The following is a 20155-nucleotide window of genomic DNA, read 5'->3' on the forward strand; positions in this document are numbered from 1 at the left end:
TATAAGGATCTTGCAGCACCAAACAGCTTCTTGAAGGCTCTACTTTGGTCCATGCATAACTTTATGTTTCTCGCAGCCTTTTACAATTTGAGTGACGTTAGCTGAATAGAATAAGTGAGTGAAATTTATTATAATAAAAAAAAGAGATAAACTCAGTGTGTAAAATGTGTGCATTCATTCTATTGTTTGATTTGTGTATAAGATTTTTTAGTTGTCAGATATTTGGTAAGTGATAACAGCTTGTTGTTTTTGCTGAAAGCATTAGATTTCTCTTACGTCTACTTTCCTGCTTTGCGCATATTGAGAGATAGGAGACAAAATTTACATGCATAAAGTTTTGTGCTAGAAATTTGAAAATTCTTGCATCTGCTATAGTAATTTATTTATTCTTCACTATGAAGTCTGAGTTACATTATTTGGTATCCTCACATCTTTATTGAATTTATTCGAAATGCAACAAAGTTTATCTTACATTATATCTCAAGTCTAACTCCAATAAACGAACTTCTATAACAAACACAAAATATATCAATTATATTTGTAATTCACAGCCTCTCTTTCGGGACATTGATTTCCTCCACTTGTGGGGAGTCCTATCTTTGACCAAACTGGTTTTCATGTCCATAGGCGTTTGCCTTCCAAACCCAACTTCCTTTTCAGCCTCTTCTACCATTCTCTCCACTCCTCCCAAGCTTTTACTAAACGCAGGCATCCCAAACCTTTTCCATTTGAAGAACCCTTTCTTCTTTTCCACCATCCTCTCCATCTGCACTTGCATGGCATTGCACTGGCTTTGCAGCCTGTAAACATCTTCCTTCAGCTTCCTTATCTCCATTTGCTGAGCATTCATTTCACGCTTTGAAAGGCATCGTGTTGTTTGTGGATCGAACCAGCCATTGGGGCTTCTCAAACCACTAAAAGAGCCACTCCAATCTATGTGGCGATTGAGTTTGGTTTGTTCAGAGAAGAGCACCTGAATTACAGCTCTAACAGGCAACCGTTCATTTTGAGCTGCATGAAGTGAGGCCTCTGGTGTGAGTTTCCGGCTATCAATCAGCCTACACAGACCCTTCCTTTCTTGCTTCGACACACATGAATGTGCCTATAACACATAACCAGAGTGCATGAACCATGTTTCTTAACTCACTATCAAGTACTCAAAACACAAAGTGCTCTAAATTTTCTTCAAATCCTTTAACTTTGTTTCCATTTTTCTTTCCTTGCTTTTCATGTTTTTTATCATTCATTACCCTTGCACCGAATAAAACAGGAATGTTTTGGTACAATCATGATCAGCATTTACAAGTCAACGAAACTCAATTTTGCCCATGTTCTTGTTTAGAGCAATAACTAGTATCATCATTTAATACTGTCTTAAATGGCAAAATGGTTTGTTTATGCATTTGAAAATAGTAAAATGAAAATCTAGTCATAAACTGGATAGAATTGTACTATTCAAATAACAAATGGGAAGGCTAACTACTATGATGGCCTACTTGCACATGGCGGGTTAACTGAATTTAGACCCTTTTTAGTCTCTGTCAATATCTACGAAGTCCTTTTTAGTCCCTGACAATAAAAAATGATCAAATTGATCCCTGAAATTACAAAAAAAGGGCCATGTTAGTCCTTATGTCAACTCCCAAATATGTAGAGTGACCCTTTTCTTGTACTTTCAGGGACTAATTTGGTCATTTTTTATCGTCAGGGACTGAAAATGACTTCATAGATATTGCCAGAGACTAAAAAGGATATTTACTCTTAAATTTAAAAGGAAGACTTTTAGAGCGACAACAAGTAATACATAAAAATATAGGAAGTAAATGCCAAGCTTTAACATCAATATTTGAAAGAGTTTCTTATACTCAACTCATAATTAAGGGTTTTATACTTCTTATGTAAGATAAGAAGATAAAAAAAATTTCTTACACACTCTTTGATTTTTGTAGTGACATGAGTCACGTACATAATTGTTTTTAACATATAAGTCCTACATATTTTTGTCTCTATAACAACAAAAGAAAATTTATCTAATATAACTTGAGAAATATAAAGGCTTATAATTAATTATATTCCATTTCAGTAAAATAAAACAGTTACATCACCTTGTACGATGTGAACAAGAGAAAAGCCAAATGCAGAGAAATGTTGAGTACAGCTATGATACCATAGCCCCACATAAAAGATATTTATGTCATTTCACTTCTACCTCAGCTCCCTGTTCAACTTCCTACTCCGAAGAATCTCATGCTCGTTACAACACAAGAAAACATTTTCTAGGATATCCAGAATGAACCTCTTAAAATTCATCTCCTCTTGTTTGCTTCACTCATTATTTATCTTTAATAAATAAAATTAGAGCATAAAGAGCCCAGAGGAAGAAAGGGAATGAACTCTAGTAAATAAAGCAATTTAATTTTATTTACTTTTAACTAAAATGAAAAGACATACTTTTAGATAAGTATCAATGGCTCTGTACAAGCCATCATCTGTAGCTCTTGCATGACTTGGAAGAGCTCCAGCAAGTGCAACGAACTCAGACAAACTCAAATTAGCATCCACAGCAGCCTCAGCGAGGTAGCAATCAATCAACTTGGCCACCTTAACCAAAGCAGAACCACTTTTAACTCCTTCATGATCCAAACTCACAAACCTCGTAACCAACCTAATCACAAGCTCAACATCCAAGAGAGTCCCGCAAGTGTGACTGAAAGAAGGTATCATAAGCTCTTTGAGTGAAGCTTGGTCTAGCTGCCACGAAATTCGTTTCTCAAGCTCAGCTCTATAAGTGGCTTCAACCCCAACCATGTTGGCTGTTCTAAGAAGGCGTAAGAGGAAGTTGCATGGGATTGAATCCTTCTCAGGAGGAAGAACACCCACCAAGGTTTCCACAAAGAACCTCTTCTTCATCCATGAAGTTGTTACACTTTCAGGTGATTCTTGGAATTGGTTGAAACCCTTTTCAGCAACAACAACATCATCATCATCATCATCATCATCACCTGCAGAGAGGTCTGGGAGCCATTTTGAAGCATAGTGAGTGATGATGGAACCAATCAAATCAGCACGCACGCCTTTCTGTTTGATGGCTGAAAGTGTCTTCACGAAGTAATCCATGTCAAGGATGCATGCATCGTCGAACCAGCATTCCGATGATGCTTGTGTTGGACATTTTTCTACGGATTCTTCGCAAGATTGCTTCTTGTTCATTTTGCATAGAAGCTCTAGTACAGTGCAGGGTACACTTCTATGCTATATTACTACTACTACTAGCTATTTTGGTTGGAGAGTCATAGTCCACAAGCTATAAAAAAATATTATCAACCTAGTTTTTTGGAAACTATTATTACTACTAATTTGGTTATATTATATAATATTTTTTTGAGGTAGGATCACTTAACATCATCACTGTCAAATTAGAGTTATTAGATAAAAAAAAATAGATAAATGATATCATATGCTTACAACAAATCAGAGTCGTTGATTTTTTTTAATCTAACTGCTCTGAGATAAGGTGTGAAATTTCAAAAAAAAATTATATACTAATCTTTCATATTCATATTAATGAAATTTTTTTATAAAGCGAGGATATTCTAACTACCAAAAACTCTTACTACTAACTTAGTACCCATTACATCATCATTGGATCAAAGAGAGAGAATGTTAAAAAAAATTTGAAGAAAGAGAAAATGTTAATCTAATGGTGATCTATGTAGCACCGATACTGATACGGGACACGTGACACGATACGACACGACACTCCGACACGTTAATTCTAAAAAATGTTAGATTTCGACACGTTAGGACACGTTTTGATATGAAATAATATTTTTAATTTATGTAGTGTATATTATATTTAATATTCAATAATTTAACAAAAAAATGAAATTAAACTTATAATATTCATCAATTTTGCAAAGAAACATAAGATATCCCAAATATTTATATTAAACTTAATAAAATGGTAATCGAAATTCAACGAATTTAATAGTTGAAACTAAAAACTCAACGCAACGCAACCTTTGAACCTTTTTTTGAATTTCTATAACACGTGTTAGAGTGTCGGGGAGTGTCGAAGAGTGTCGGAAAGTGTCGGACACGACACGTCAAGGATTTTGAAGTGTCGGTGCTTCATAGATGGTGATTAGATAGGTAGTAAGTTAATAGTAGAAAATTTTAGTACTTAGAATATCCTCCTCTTTTTTATATACTAATCTTTTATATTCATATTAAATTTTTCTTGGGTGTTTAACTTTTTTTTAATTTGATCATTCAACATGCAGAGTGGACTTTGTAATTGAGTCAAGCTCCTGTAGGAATTATAAAACTATTGCTGAAAATAATGCGAAAAGTAAGCGCTGCGCTAAAAAGTAACTTTTTAAAGGTGGGTCTCTTTGATGAAAACTTTGGCCGTGGAAGATGTTCATGTTCAGTACTTTCCATGACAAAGCTAATAAATAATATTTGTTCATATGTGGAAAAATGCAATGAGATTTTATTCTGACTGTTCTCTACTTTAATCTCCATTCACTTATTCACTAAAATTAAGTTCAACTGATACTTGAGATATTTTGTGGTATATGTAAATCTTTGTTTGTCAATATTTAAAATAAAAATAAAAATAAGAATCATTGCATTAATTATAAAATTAATTCTTTTAGCCTTCTCGGTGAACGGAGTGAAAGAGGTGTTGGGAGAATAGGACCACTGACACAACCACATTATTCTATCCCTGGCTATGACAGAAGACCCAATTGCGCATATCCTTCTACGTAGCACGAAGAACAAAAGCAATTATGACACGATCAAAATTTGAAAGCAATTGTTTTGTTCTCTCTATATCTTTTATGTATTGCGTAAGGGATTTGGACTTGTTCTATTTACATGGGTAGAATACCATATAGAGGAACAAACAAACAAACAAACAAACATTGGAGCTTGTTTGTTTTCTTTACATTACATTATATTATATCTAGGTTGATCATGGCCTTGGGGCCGTTGATTTGAAGAATCAAGAACTGCACGAAGCACACAATGAATGGTGAAAACTGTACGGAGAGGAAGCAAACGAAAACCTGTGTGCTTTGCATCCCAACAACTCCATCCCACGCTCGTGAACCTCAATATTTGTTGCTTTCGTGGCAAACAAATGCACCACTGATTCGATGGGCCCACTTCATTTTTATTATTTTATTATATTAAACCCAGCCCATAATTATTTTGCTACAACAGCTACACTGTAATGATTTACAATACCAAAAATTATGAAATGAGTGGATGATCCAAATTACTTGGCCCAAACCAGTTCATTTTTCTCTGTTAGAAATCTATTCCTGGCAATAGTCCTGTCCAGTTTGGACAACTATGGTCTCAATTAGGAACGAAGTCATACTGGTCTCGGATCAAAAAAAAATTGGTAAGACGTGAGAGAATGAGAGAAAAAGTTGAGGAGAGAGGAGAAAGAAGAAAAAAATAAAATTAATACAAGTGTCAATTTTTAAGTAAAAGAACTACAGTGGTCCAGGAGCACATTAAAAAATTCCCTCAATTAGACGTGTATTGGGCCAGGCTGGCCCAGCCCAGCCTACGGCCCGGCCTACATTGAGCCCAGCCCAGGCCCGGCCTTTCAGAAAAATAGAGTAGGCTTAGGCTTATAAAAAAGATTTTTTAATAAATAGGCCATAGGCCAATTTTGTCAAGCCCGGCCTACAGCCTTGTAGGCTGGCCTATTTAATTTATTAAAATAAAATAATAAAATAATATTTATTTTATGTGGCAAAGACACAAAGTACCAAATACTAATATCTCTTACTTTTTGTGCTATTTTATTCTATGAAAGGAAAACTTGTCTAATGTCTCCAAATTTTACATGCTGTTGCAGCTTAATACCATAGAGCAATGGGTACCTTACTGGATTATGATGTTGCTGATGAAAATCTTTCAATAATACTCTTCTTTCCCTTATCTTGATGGTGATTTAAAGATTTTTAAATGAATGACATTCTCTTGTAGACTTTATTTCAGCATCCAGTAATTGTATTTTTCATATTTTTCCCATTTCTTTGACTCTATTCCTCTATGATATACATTCTAGAGCTGAGGTAGTATGTTGACTCTTTCTTGTTTGTCATTTTTTTCTTATGAGAAGTATTAGTGCATGCATGAATGGAGCTTTCTTTGCTCTATACAATTATTTTTTTTGCTTAGTATATATAGTGGGAGGCCTACAAGGCCTGTAGGCCATGTCGGGCTTTCTTATTTTTGAAAATGGGCCGAGTTTGGCCTACAAATAAAGCCTTTAATAGGCTAGTAGGCCAGATAGGCTGAATTTTTTTTGACGTAGGCTTGGGCCAGGATGGCCAAAGCCCAGCCCATTTACACCCCTACGTGTATGGGCCGAGCGATTTATTAGGGGTTCAAAGCTTAACTTGCTTTAAGCTTGATATGACCTGGTCTGGCTTATTTAATAAATAAAACAGACTTAAACATAAAAAAAAAAAGCTTATTAAGCAAACAAGCTCAAGCCTAATCTAATGAGACTTGGCTTGAAAGTTCATGAACCCGCCTAATATGTTATTATAATAAATAATATATTTTGTTTTGGCTAAATAGTATTAAAAATGTAATTATATGTAGACTGAGTGAATTTTATGATTATTTTTATTTGACAAAGGAATACAAAATTTAATGCATTTATAGTCTTGATATTTGGACGTATGTGAATTTAAAAAAAAATGCATTTTATAATTATAAATGAGTCAAACAAGCTCAAGCCAAGCCTTTACTTTTTCATAAACAAATCAAGTCAAATCTAGATTTTAGCTCGTACCTGGTTAATGGGCTAAGCCAAATTCAAAATATTTTTTATAAGTTTGACTTGTTTAAACTAAAACTTAACTTGACCCAACTCATTTACACCCTATTGAAAAAAGGATAAAAATTTTTGGGCTTTGGGTCTCAATATAACATCAACAGTAGTTTAAAGATTTGCTTTGCGTCTCAATAAACGAAAAAAAAAATAAAAAAAATATGTCCAATGTGAAGCCCATGTTAAGATTAGTACTTAACAAAATGCTACGATCAATTCAAATAATGATTTCAGTCAGTGGGTAGCATAACTCCCTGTAACCATACAAGATGAACAAGAAACAAGAACTACAATTCTTCCTTTTAAAATGTGCTTCTACAAAGTAGGAAACCTTCATAACAGAGAATAAGCTCATTCTATCTATAGGGACAAAAAATAATGATAATCATAATAATGGGACTAGAATAAAGTGAGAAGCAAACTTATTCTATAGGGCAGATAATAACCTACAGCAAATAGTTTCACCTAGCACTTCTCTCATGAGTTGTACTTAATCTTTCTGGCTGGCAAATTCTACAGAAAGAAGCATGATCAAACATTACGAGAAGTGGGGGCTTCAGATGAACTGCTTGAGGAGTCACCTGCTGCTGGATTTAATGGTGAAACACTTGCTAGAGAACCATTGCCATCTTCTTCATTCCCAGACACCACTGGTATCTTAACAGCAGCTGCTCTTTCCATCTCTTTCTCAAGTTCTTCTTCTTTACGTAATGCAGTGAACTGGGTATCAAGGGATTTGGCTGCTGCTAACCAGGCAAGAACAATCACCAGAAGCACCCCTCCCAGGTATGGAGTTGAATTAGCTAGTGAACCAAAAGTTAAGATCATAAACTGCTGAATTAGAGCACCTCCAGACTTCCCCAATGGGTTGCATACAACATCAATAGCTGCCTTCCCCTTGACCTACAGCAAGGAATTTATACAGTTAAAAGTGGATACCCCCACATGATTTTCGTATTTAAAAACAGTCATAAACAAAGATTTTATTAAGAACCTTGGGATACACCAAGGTTCTTAACATGATATCAGAGCGTTCGAAATTTCACCGCCTCCCACTTTCTTTGTAGTGGAATTTCCACATGTAGGTGGACTTGTATGTTGTCCACCCTTCAAGCCCAGTGGGCTCTCGTGTGAGGGGGCGTGTTGAGAAATATAGTCCCACATTGGTTGTATGGGAAACTAATGTGAGGTTTATAAGGCCTTGGGCACTCCCACCCTTAGAGCTAGCTTTTGGGGTGGTGACCTCAAGGTTTTTAACAGATTTTTAACACAACTTTGCACAGTTTCAGGTCTTTAAACTTTATAAAATCAAAATCATCAGAACTTTCATGTAAATTTAGTGTAAATATAACACAGTAGCGGATAATACTCCGAACCTTGGTATCCTCGTCCAAGGGTATGTAGGCCATTTCTTTGCAGGGATCAAATAAACTGTACTTGGCACTCTTGCTGAATATGTTCTGCATGGCACCAACATATACAGCAGCTAGCAGTGGAGTCATTCCAAGCTTCGCAATAACAGGTGCAACTGGGCCTCCGAATAATATGAGAGAAAAGAAACCAACTCCTGTCAAAAGCAGGACGGTGGGGGTGATCTTGGCAGCAACTCCCCATCCATATTTGTCAAATATATATTGGCTTAGAAGCATCATCGTGAATGTAGCGATTCCAGTCGCAGTTGAGAAGTCGCCCATGAAAGATGAGTACTCATTTGGGCTAGGAAACTGCACAATTTTTAGAGGTGAGTGTGAGAGAGAGAGAAAAAAAAAGCACTACAAAATGGCAGGTAAGTAAAATCAGAAGAAAGAAAGTTTTACATTACCTGAGCTTTGAGCTTTGACTTCCATGTAACCTCAACAAGATTAATGCTAATTCCATATGCAACCACTAAAGTGGCAAGATCTCTTATATATTTTGAAGACACCAAGAATTTCAAGCTCTCCATTGTTCCCATTTTGGGCTTCTCCTGGAAAAATGAATAACAAGGTAAATGTCAGTTAAGCTATTGCAAATATTATTAAAAAATAGAGTTTCAGAATTTGCTATTTTCTGACATATTAGAAATAAGATGGGGATAAGACCACATAGCTAGGACAATGTCTTACTTACACACATAGAAGTGAGCCAACCATACTACAGAAATGGAACCTCATATAAATATTAGATTAAAAGCCAGTTTTTGAAATAAAAAACTTCTCTACTCTCTCTCTCTCTCTCTGTATATATATATATATATATATACACACCCCATTTAACACCAATGACCAAACACACATTAGAAAAACTGAGGACTGCTATATTACTTAACTTTCAGTTGTCTTGGCAACTCAATTTGTAGAATCAAGAATGAAACAAAAATATAAGCAGGGGAAACAATGGAATAATCATGCTTCAGCTTGCCTTAGGTACAAAAATTATATGCACAATAGTATAGCTTCCTTTCAAAAGAATACCTTCTTCTTCTTGCTACGTGTAGGAAGAGGAACATAATTATTCACCCACCAATACAGGAAACAGATTGCAAATCCCATAACCACAACTATGCTCATCATTGCTTTTAGAGAGATAGCCCAACCATCAACTCCGGGACCTAAACTTTTCCTCATATTAGAAAAGTATTTCACTGTCCGACCAGAGAACACAAGGGCTACATTGGCCCCAAGTCCAAACAGTGGATAGAAACGTTTAGCTTCATCGATGGTAGTTATCTGCAGAAAAATAGAAGATATTAGCACTCTCGTTCACAAAGAAGAAGAACCTCATAACATCATGTTCATCTTTCTGCTCTATATATATTATAATTTGCATAAATCAGTTCAAAATTGGAAAATATATATTTTATTTGAATAAAAAAAAGATGCGACATCTTACCCTGCCATCACAGGATAGCATCGTAACCAGATAAGGTTTTATGCATATTATTGCAAGTGAAACAAGCATCTAACTATTATGAATTAAATGAAGAAATAATAACATATAAGCGGCTCATGAAATGCTGAATGGCTAAGCTAGAGAGAGAGACAGAATAATTACAATTAACATGGTAACCAAAGGGAAATGAATCAAAACCAGTGTACAGATGCCAAAAAGGAATACATGAAATGTAAAACAATCCAAGCCAATGAAGATGATGATATTATGATGTCATGTCTACGATACCAGAGTTGAAAATGATAATAAGATAACGATACCAACATATACTATAACAGAATCAAAAGCCAAAAACCAACCAACAAAGTCGGTTCAAAGTTCAAACAATGACAATAACCTGATTGGCAAAACCCCAAAAGAGCACGGAAATCACGACACTCCCCCACAATTCAGCCATGACATAGAACAAACAGAAACTCCAGATTCTCATAATAGCAAGTGGACCAAGGAACCGAGGGCCAAGGGTGTTAAGAAGGTTATCCGCAAATGCCTGAGGGTGGATATAGTTGCTGAGAGGGTACAAAACAAACCCGAACGCCCCAAAGAAGGCAATGAAGGGAAGGATAATAGAGTAAAAGAGAGCTTGCTTGGACAATACATTGGCCAACTTGGTGTACAACAACATGAACCCAACAGCCATAGGAAGGTTCACCCAAGTTTTCAAAAAAGGTATAATCTCAGCACTGCTTCCTCTGGCCGTCACAACCAGCACATCCTTTGTGTCTCTTAGAATCGTGTAGTTGAAGAGGATACAAAAGAACATCATCCCCAATGGTACAATCTTTTTCAAGGTAGTAACCCCAATACCCAAAAACTTTGGTTCTTCGATTTCTGGTTCCCCAAATACTGGTTGCCCATCAGCAGCAGCAGCAGCTTCAGCCTTGCAGATGAACAAATTTCGATCCTTTTGACCAAAGACGTTGGTTTTTGAGGCAAAGCCATTGAATTTTTGGAATCCATTTGTAGTCAGAGAAGACCCACCAAGGATTTTGGGCTTTGGAGAGAAAAATCTGTACTTTAAGCCCTGAGATGGATGTAAAACCCTGTTCCTGGGGTTTGTAGGGAGAGAGAGAAGCCCTCTGGTCTGAAGAACAGCCTCCATGTCTCTCTTTGGTCCCTTTGAGACTTCAACAGGAGGAGAACACAAAAAGAGACACAGTGAGGGATAAAGAGAGATAAGGTAGTTCGATATTGCAGAAGAAAGGGGCAGATACGAATAAATATCTTTTCTTTTATATGCCAAAGAATCTTCTCAAGTACCAAACCCTCGTAGGGTTGAGGAAGACAACAAAAATAATAATATATTAAATTAAATTAAATAAAAACCTTTTATGTGAAAAAAATGGGAATTTGTCTATGTCATATACAATTTGTTCACCCCAAGAGACAGATTGTGGCTTAGATGAATTCCCATAACCAGAAATGAGAAGGAAACTGAAAACGATAGATATGGAAAAGTGCACGAGAAAGTTCAAGCATGGGGAAGAAAATCTGTAGGATCTTTAAGACTGATTCATTAATTACTTATTACTGGTGATGCGATTCTTTAATAAGGTACTGAGTTTAAAAAAGGGCAAGCTGATTTCCTAAAATATCCCCCTCTCTCTGTCCAATGACCAAATATGTACTTGAGATTTTTATTCTTATTTTTTCATAAATCTCTGTAGTGTTTTCTATTCCCATGCTCTAAGCCTGTTTAAATGTGTGAGATTGATGTAGTCTATAATCTGTTATGAATATAATTATTGGCATGTGATTTAACTTATTTATAAAAAAATAAAAGTCTGATTTAGTTTGTAAAAAAAAATAAGACAATAACAATTTATCAAACAAAATATTATGATCAACAACACTAATAATTTCACAAAAATTCATAAATTCAATATATATCTAAATTAAAAAATCCACTTGACCAATAAACTAAAGTAGTACAAAATTCAGCATATCCAAAAGAACAAAATTTACAAATTCTGCATAAACGATTTATCATACTTATATCAACACTTCAATATATTGCGATGTTGTCTCCTCCTACATAAAAAAAAAAGTCAATTTATTTTTGACATTCAATTATAATATGATAAAATATAAAACAATTTAAATTAAGTAAATTAATTCCTTCTGTTTTTGTGACATACTTATTACGTAACTAATATGCACTGCAAATTAATGCTTGAACTGCATTTTCAGCCAAACTTGATCGATAAGCATCAATGACTCTTTCTTAAGCACTAAATGTTGATTCAGATGCGACTGTAGAGACTAGTACTGTTGGTATATCTTTTGCCATCTTTGATAAAATTTTATACTCCATGCTATTGCTCTTCCACCATTCCAAGACATCAAATGAAAGATAAGAATTAACATCACTTAAATAAACATTTTCTTCAAGATAACACTTCAGCTTTGACTTAACTGAATGAGTAAGTCCCCTTGCACGTAAAATTCTATAGCACTTAACAATTTTCCAGAAGAAAATAAAGATGCATGTACGGTTGTTCAAATCCATCTTTGTGCTCTTTTTATTATTCTTTTTATTTACTCAACTTATCGTGCAATAGATCCAGCCATTCTTACTCAAGGAATTTTTGGACTTCTATGAAAAGTTTTTTTGAATCATCGTGGTTCTGGTATGAATCTGAGGTGGATGCCCTCAGCGCCGAGGAGCGTGTACTAGGGTGTATGTGCGACTCATTCCGCTCGTAAAATTTGTGAAAAATGTCAATTGATCCGCAGTTTGGGACACGTTATAGTAATTTGATCAGTTAGGGTTCACCAATCACGAACCTTCTCCTTCAGTGAGCCTTTCTCCTCTGCTGTGGTTGTGCTGGTCTGGTGAGGACTCTGGCAGTGTAGATAGAAAGACGATGAGAGGAGATGAAGTGAAGTGAGGGAGAGAAAGTAAAATGATGATGGACCACGAAAAGTAAGTGAAAATTAGGTTGGGTTTAGTAAATGAGTAGTATAAAAAATATGAAATAAAAATAAGAGTTAATATACCATTCCAACCTGATAAGCTTTAAGACCAGACTTTTGAATTGGAGTCTAAGGCCTTTTTCTTAATTGATCTTTTACACAAATCCAAGTCCATATCTAACAACCAAAATAAAACGGACCAATCCAGGCCTACACAGGCCAAACCAAAGGCCCGTGAAAGTCCCTTGCTCTTTTAACACCCCTAATTATAAGGGGATTTCAATTAAGAATGGGCATGAGAAGATAGCAAATATCACATCTCTCTCATCCCAACTTATCAATTTTATTGGACATGTGAGGGTTTGCTCACGGGGAGTAACTTTCGTGGTGATAGATTCATCATGTTTGTCCTTATTTTATTTTATTTATTTATCTTTATTTCATTAGTCACATTCGTTTGACTTCTTTCATTTATCATGATATGACCCAAGGTTAGATTTTCTTGCACTCATAGCCCTCAAGATGGCTAATGTCTTTCATAGAGTTGGCATTTGCTTCAAGCAATGCTTTTGAAACAGCAGGTCTAAGATAGTGATATTTTGGCAATAATTATTGATTTATTTTTTAACCAACACGTTTAAAATTATAATTATCTTCACCTTGACTTTTCAATATTTTCCATAACATATTGAAAAATCCTTAAATTCTTAAATTAATAATAAGATTTAGTAAACGTTCAACAATACTTCAAGAGCATAAGGTAGTCAAATACCCAAAAAGGATTTTTTAAACACTCATTGTTAGTGCACGAGCATTAGGATATATGTTGTCCAATATCCATTCCACTTTAGAAAAAAAAAACAAATATAAAAAAAGGAAATTGGTAGAAGAAGAATTAGAAATAGATTAAAGAACACTCAAATGAATACATACCAAATACCTTTCAAACAAAAAGTTACTTCAGTAGAGACATTTTAACCTTATTCGATAGAGACTATCATACTGATAACGTATTAAGAAATGAAGAAAGAGATGACAGAAAGTCGTGTTAAAAAAAAATGAAAGAAAGAAGAGAAAGAAAAAGAATAATAAGATAGAATTCTAATTCTCATTGATCATGAAAGATCAAGTTAATGCTCCATTAGTGTAAAGGTTACGAAATTATAGAAGGAGGATAAGTGCCAAGTGTTACGAAATTCAAGATTTAAGTCATTCATAAATTAATATTTTACTACAAATATCAAATTTTAGACATTGTGTGATCAAAATTAAAAACTAAACTTATTTATGGCCTCACAATATAGTCAATAATGTACGTGCATATCATATAATTTGAAATTCTCCTCTTCTATTTTTTTTAGTTGACTAATAGGTAAGTAGGAAGTTACTAAATAATTTTGTCAATAGAATTTATCATTAACCATTCAAATACTGTTCTTAATAAATTTTTGAATGGTTTTTCTAATGACCTAAAGAGATAGAGAAATATTGTAGAGGAAATTTTTTAAATTTTAATTACATTAAATGCACACACCTTTATCTTTTAAAGAATATTGCAATATTTTTAAGAAATAAAAAAAAGTTGTGAAGATCTCTAACATCAAAAGTAGTAATTCATTTAACTGAGTATATATATTGGGAAGGTTTAACTTATACCGTAACAAGTATAATGTTTACATTCATTATTAACCATTCATTTGCACATACACATATATAATAATGTTTTAAGATAGTTTTTGGTTTTTTATTTTTATTTCTAGTTAATATATTTTAATTAAAGATTATGAAAATTTAATTTCTTTTACTTATTTTTAATATTAAAATAAAAGAAAATAAGTAAACTCGCGAATAAAGTTTTAACAATGTCTGTCTCTTTATGAAAAACAGCAACGAGTTTATGTTTAAATGAGTTTAACCAGATATTCACTGTCACTATTCTTTGGGAGCTTGCTTTGGGTCGTTAGGTCAGTATAATGGTTAGTTTCAAACTTTCAATGTTGTTTTCGTTGCTCTCATTTCTTGAAGCATATCAGCCTTTGATCTTCATATGATTCACTTTATGACCTGCAATAGCTTGGGAAAGAGTGGAAGATTTTGCTACAAGTTGTACGGCAAAAGCACTGTACTGCTAATATTTAGCAAAAATTGCTCATGTTCAAAGGACATTTGAAAAGTTTTGTCATACTAGAGCAGTTAAACGCGTCACCTGACTTGAAGCATTCAGTCTCGTCAACAATACTGACGCGACTTAGTTCCACGTCAGCAAACTGAACCAGTTTCATGCCACGTGGCATATTCTTCTTGAGTCTCATCACATTAGTTGACGGCATTAATCGCATCAAACAAATTGATGCAATGTGGCAAATCGTGTCACATAAAGTGACGGTACTCATAGGCTATTCTCATCATCTACATTGACAAGACCCAATCCACCGATGCAAAATAACAAAAGAACTATACTGTGTGTAGAACAAAAGCGAAAGTAAAGTACACAAAGAATCCGAAATAGGTTCGCCCATGAATAAAAAGGAAAGCAAAGTACCATGGAATCCAAAATAGTTTCGCCCGTGAATAAAAAGGAGAGCAAGTATACTAACAAGTGTGGTAATGAAATAGTAAATACACATGTGATTTTTTTTAAGACATACGAAGCCCACATTTTGTATATATATATCCCCTTAGTCGTTCATTGCATTGTTCAAAACAACTTGTGTTCATGTGTTTTTTTTTACTCTATGTTTGTAGTCATTATTTTGTTATTCTGAGTTCACATCTTAATTTGTATTTTATTTGCATAAAAATAATATTGCAATGGATCAATTTCGTATATTTGTATACTACAATGGTAGTAAAAGTATAGGTACATGCGGTTTAAGCTTCGAAGGGAAAAAAAGATAAATGTATATTGACTAAGGCATGTCTGTTGTGGATTTGTATGGGAAGATCCGTCAGAAGTTGATGCTGCAACAAAATCAGGTAATATCTTCAATTATGGGTAGAGTCTCGTGTGGAAACCGCAAATATGCAGGTATTGAAATATCTGATGATGGGGATGTAGATGTTTTCCTTACAACTTTCGTCGAAAACAATACATCTCGATTTGTTGAGTTATACATCGATATTGAGACATCAGAGGATCTATCAATACCGATTCGTGGGCTAGATCTTAATAGTCAGTCACATTATCTATTGCCGTATGTTCTGCAGCCCACACGATCAACCATTGCATATGGAGAATAAATCAACTATATGGTAGATGTTGAATCTGACATGGAAGAAGTAGACGAAGATGAAGATACTTTGTTGGCAAATGACCATGATCAGAATGAGAGCGATGCAAGTGATGAACATCATAATAATCCCGTGGTATGCGAGACTAGTATCCCTATGTCCAATATCGCAGTTGTTCCACTAGCATCAGGTTAGTTAGTGAGTTGTGTTAATAATTTTTAATTTTTTATTAGTTACCACGTTTTCGCATCTACCTTATTATGTTTGAATATGCAAATGTGACACCATTTTGGAACGCCATTCCACACTACGAGGATGTTAATTGTGATTATCCAAACAAAGACATATTGGATGTCAAAGGATTAGGTCGTGGTCCATGGACAAGAGGAGAGAAAATATATGTGAAACAAGAGTTCGGGTCCAAACATGATGTCCAAGATGCCATAAAACATTACTATATGAAGAAATATTAAGAATCTATAGTAGTTGAAAGTACTACGACCAAGTTGTCTATGAAATGTCTGAACCATGAACAAGGTTGCAATTGGCGAGTAAGAGCAATTAAATCGAAGAATAGCAGCACCTGGTTGGTTAGTAAATGGGTTGGTAAACATAGTTGTGTGAGCAAAATCCTCTCCCAAGATCACAGACAGCTTAATTCTGAATTTATTTCTCAGGCCATAATAGGTACTATGCATTCTTTAACAATTATTTTTCATAATTATGTGTGTTTATAAGTGAACGTGAATATTATTCATAATGTACACATGTACCGATTGTGGCAGCAGACATGGTCAAGGCATCACTTTCGGTACCCGTGATCATGATACAAGAATAAGTTACTGGTCTCTTTGGTTTTCACGTTTCTTACAGCAAGGAATGGAAGGCAAAACGGAAAACAATCGCTAAGATTTACGATGATTGGGATGAGTCATATGCGTTCTTGCCAAGATAGTTCATGCACATGGTTAAATTTTTTCCGGGATCTGTTTATCATATTTAAGATGAACCGTATGTCATCAATCAACAGGTTGTTAACGGGGTTCGGGCTTTTCAACGTGTGTTTTGGACTTTCAGTCAATGTCGTGAGGCGTTCAAATGGTGCAAGCCAGTTATACAGGTGGTCGGTACGCATTTGTACAATAAATATAAAGGAACATTATTGATTGCCACAACCCAATATGGAAATAATGAGGTGCTGCCAATTGCTTTTGCGGTTGTTGAAAGTGAAAACAAGGAAGTCTGGGAGTATTTTTTGGCATCCATCTGACTCAAGTTACCAATAAGACTGGTATATGTCTTATTTTGGATAGACACAAAGAAATTATATCTAAGAGTAAATACATTTTTTGGTCCTCAGCAAATTTTACGATGCCCGTTTTAGTCCCTAGCAAATAAAAAGGCCCATCGTGGTCCCTAAGAAATACAAAATGAACCCATTTTAGTCCTTTTGAGGACTAATATGGGCTTTTTTTGGTGAGGGACCACGATTTCAACTAAATTGGTCCATTTTGAATTTCTTAGGGACCACGATGGGCCTTTTTATTTGCTAGGGACTAAAACGGGCATCGTAAAATTTGCTGAGGATCAAAAAGGGTATTTACTCTATATCTAATATTTAATTAAAACATTAGTTATATATTTATTATAATTATTACTATTTACTAATTTAATTATTACTTTATAATATGATTTCTATCTTAGGGTATAATTACTATTTAATTAAAAATACATTATACACTAGAAATTTATTAAAAGAAACTTTAATCTAGGGTTTTTATTACATTCTACAATAGGGTTTTTATTCTTATGAAATAATGTAATAACTAATAACTAATAGTTAAATTAAATAAAAATTTGAAAAGACAATTAAAATAAATAAAAAATAAATTAATCCCTATTGGCATACATGGGCAGCTGCACGAACGGGAGGAGAAGCATAGAGAAGAAGAGAGGTAGGCTTTTAGAGAGAGAGAGGGAGTGGGAAATTTAGAGAGAAGGAAGAGAAAATTTTGAGAGAGAGATAGGGAGAAGTTTTTAGAGAGAGAGAGAGAGAGTGAAAAAATGAAAATGCAAAAAGAGTAGCCGCTCTTGTGAGAATAAGGGAAGAGAGCCGTCAATATAATTGACGCGTCTGATACGTGGCATTTTTTATGTGGACGATAGTGACGCTGTCACTTTATGTGACGCGATTACGTGGCGTCAATTTATTTAACGCGATTAGTGCCGCCAACTAATGTGACTGGACTCAACAAGAATATGCCACGTGGCATGAAACTGGTCAAGTTTGCTAACGTGGAATCAAGTCGCATCAGTATTGTTGACGGGACTGAATGTGTCAAGTTAGATGGCGCGTTTAACTACTCTAGTATGGCAAAATGCTTTGAACAGGAGAAATTTTTTCTAAATATTTGCAGTATGGTGCTTTTGTCCAAGTTGTACACTCGAACTTGCCTCTCTTTGTGGCCAATTGTGATAAAACTGATTTTCTTCCATGGATTATGTTTTTTCTATGCTATTGACCTTCAGAATGCTCACTGCATAATCAAAGCTCAGACTTGTTAGCTTCTTTATTCTTGATGAACAGCCTCTAGAATTTAGGATTTATTAGATTTTTTGAAGATCAAAAAATATTATTCTAAAAATCTTTCCAATATTAAATTACTGATTTAGTCACCAAAGAATTACATCATACCACATCTTTAAAACAGTACTAAAAAATTTTACCGTAAAAAATATTACCTAATAATTTATATAAGGTGTTGTTCTGAAATTATTTATACTTATTATTATGGACTCGTATAAGGGGCCCATCGAATGACAGTCTCAATAAAGGGCAATCCAAGATTTAAATCAAGTATAATTGTGGATAGTATCCATTAAGGATAGGGGTGGCAATATGGGTCAACTCGACACGACACGACACGTTTTTGACCCGTACACTATTTGACACGTTTTTGACCCGTACACTATTTGACACGGCCCTGACACGACCCGTTTTGTAAACGGGTCGTAAAACACAAACCCTGACACGACCAGTTGCGGGTCACAGGTCGACACGACACAACCCGTAAAATTTAAAATTTAAAAAAAAAAGTGGGATTTTTTGAAAAATAAATAAATTAAAAACAATAAAAAATAAAAGATTAGCTTCTATTTTTTGAGATTTTTAGTTCCTTCTATTCTTTTCTATACTAAACAATGACTATATATATCAATATATAAATGAATAAAAATAATAATATAATAAAATATTTAATTAAAAAATAAAAAAATGACACTGTGCGGGTTGACACGCAAACCCGCGGGTTGACACGTGACCCGACACGAAAATAAACGGGTCACATTTACACAACTCTGACACAACCCGCCCTGACCCGCTGGTTGACACGACACGTGATTTGGCGGGTCGGGTCACGGGTCAACCCGCGGGTCAATACCTGTATTGTCACCCCTAATTAAGGATATTAATCCTAATACGACAGCGTAGCAGACAGGCCTGAGCCCTCGTCAGAGGTACTAAAGGTCCACACCATATTATCCCCAGGTAGTAACCGCTATAAATAAAAGGTAAACTACTTTAAGCTCTCTCTTACTGTTATACTGTTACTGTGCACACACTTTTTGGCAAAGCCGTTGTTTGTTTGATGTTGTTTATTTACTGTGTATGATCTACTTGACTCAAAGATATCTCTTTCATAAATACCTTGAAGAAGACACTAAATTCAAGATCAACATATCAGTCCATTAAGCTGGACATCTCTGTCTCGAGTCAGCAGAGAATCCAATATTGGAGGTTGATAATATTGCAGTATTTAGAGATGCATACTGTTATTCAAAAAAAAAAAAAAAGAGATGCATACAAGTGGGGGAATGGGGACCGTGTTGTGTTGTGCGGCTGTCCTCAGTTTAATTATTGTTCGGGGCAATTGATTCCCAAACCGACGGTGGAGGAGACGCAACTGCCTTTTCTTATCTAAAACGACAAAAAGTAATACGTCCTCGCCCTGGTGGATCTATTCAATCTTCTCTCTTCCTATACGCAGCAAATATAGCAAGCCCTATGTACTTTTAATCTAAACGTCCCACACTTTCCAACCCAAATATTTCTATATGACATTAAAAAATTTAGTTAGATATTTTTAAAACATTTTTTTATATAATTTAAATATAAGGAGTATTAATTAAATGAAATATTGTTTTTGCGGT

The 20155-nt window shown here is 34.7% G+C and overlaps 2 protein-coding genes across 2 annotated transcripts; both read right to left on the reverse strand.

The window, feature by feature from the left end:
* Window positions 1-373: 373 nt before the first annotated feature.
* Window positions 374-3310, reverse strand: LOC133292667 (root phototropism protein 3-like). Its single transcript, XM_061491113.1, has 2 exons — window positions 2452-3310; window positions 374-1102 (listed from the first exon to the last, which is right to left on the reverse strand). Exons 1-2 carry the CDS (start codon window positions 3208-3210, stop codon window positions 533-535), a joined length of 1329 nt encoding a protein of 442 aa, XP_061347097.1. The 5' UTR covers window positions 3211-3310; the 3' UTR covers window positions 374-532.
* A 3766-nt stretch (window positions 3311-7076) lies between these two features.
* Window positions 7077-11029, reverse strand: LOC133292666 (plastidic ATP/ADP-transporter-like). The gene is made up of 5 exons (XM_061491112.1): window positions 10137-11029; window positions 9322-9576; window positions 8691-8834; window positions 8245-8592; window positions 7077-7771 (listed from the first exon to the last, which is right to left on the reverse strand). Exons 1-5 carry the CDS (start codon window positions 10899-10901, stop codon window positions 7400-7402), a joined length of 1884 nt encoding a protein of 627 aa, XP_061347096.1. The 5' UTR covers window positions 10902-11029; the 3' UTR covers window positions 7077-7399.
* Window positions 11030-20155: the final 9126 nt, after the last annotated feature.

Source organism: Gastrolobium bilobum, unplaced genomic scaffold, assembly GCF_033153095.1.
Source record: "Gastrolobium bilobum isolate Gb01-03AN ecotype WA unplaced genomic scaffold, APGP_CSIRO_Gbil_v1 utg3831, whole genome shotgun sequence".
Classification (NCBI taxonomy): Eukaryota; Viridiplantae; Streptophyta; class Magnoliopsida; order Fabales; family Fabaceae; genus Gastrolobium; species Gastrolobium bilobum.

Excerpts from the sequence above, each read along its gene's own strand:
- LOC133292667 (XM_061491113.1), bottom strand. The coding sequence starts at position 3,210 with ATGAACAAGAAGCAATCTTGCGAAGAATCCGTAGAAAAATGTCCAACA. Across the intron at positions 1,103-2,451 it reads CCATTGATACTTATCTAAAA|GCACATTCATGTGTGTCGAA; the intron begins GTATGTCTTTTC and ends TATGTGTTATAG.
- LOC133292666 (XM_061491112.1), bottom strand. The coding sequence starts at position 10,901 with ATGGAGGCTGTTCTTCAGACCAGAGGGCTTCTCTCTCTCCCTACAAAC. Across the intron at positions 9,577-10,136 it reads TTTGGGGTTTTGCCAATCAG|ATAACTACCATCGATGAAGC; the intron begins GTTATTGTCATT and ends ATTTTTCTGCAG. Across the intron at positions 8,835-9,321 it reads CACGTAGCAAGAAGAAGAAG|GAGAAGCCCAAAATGGGAAC; the intron begins GTATTCTTTTGA and ends TCATTTTTCCAG.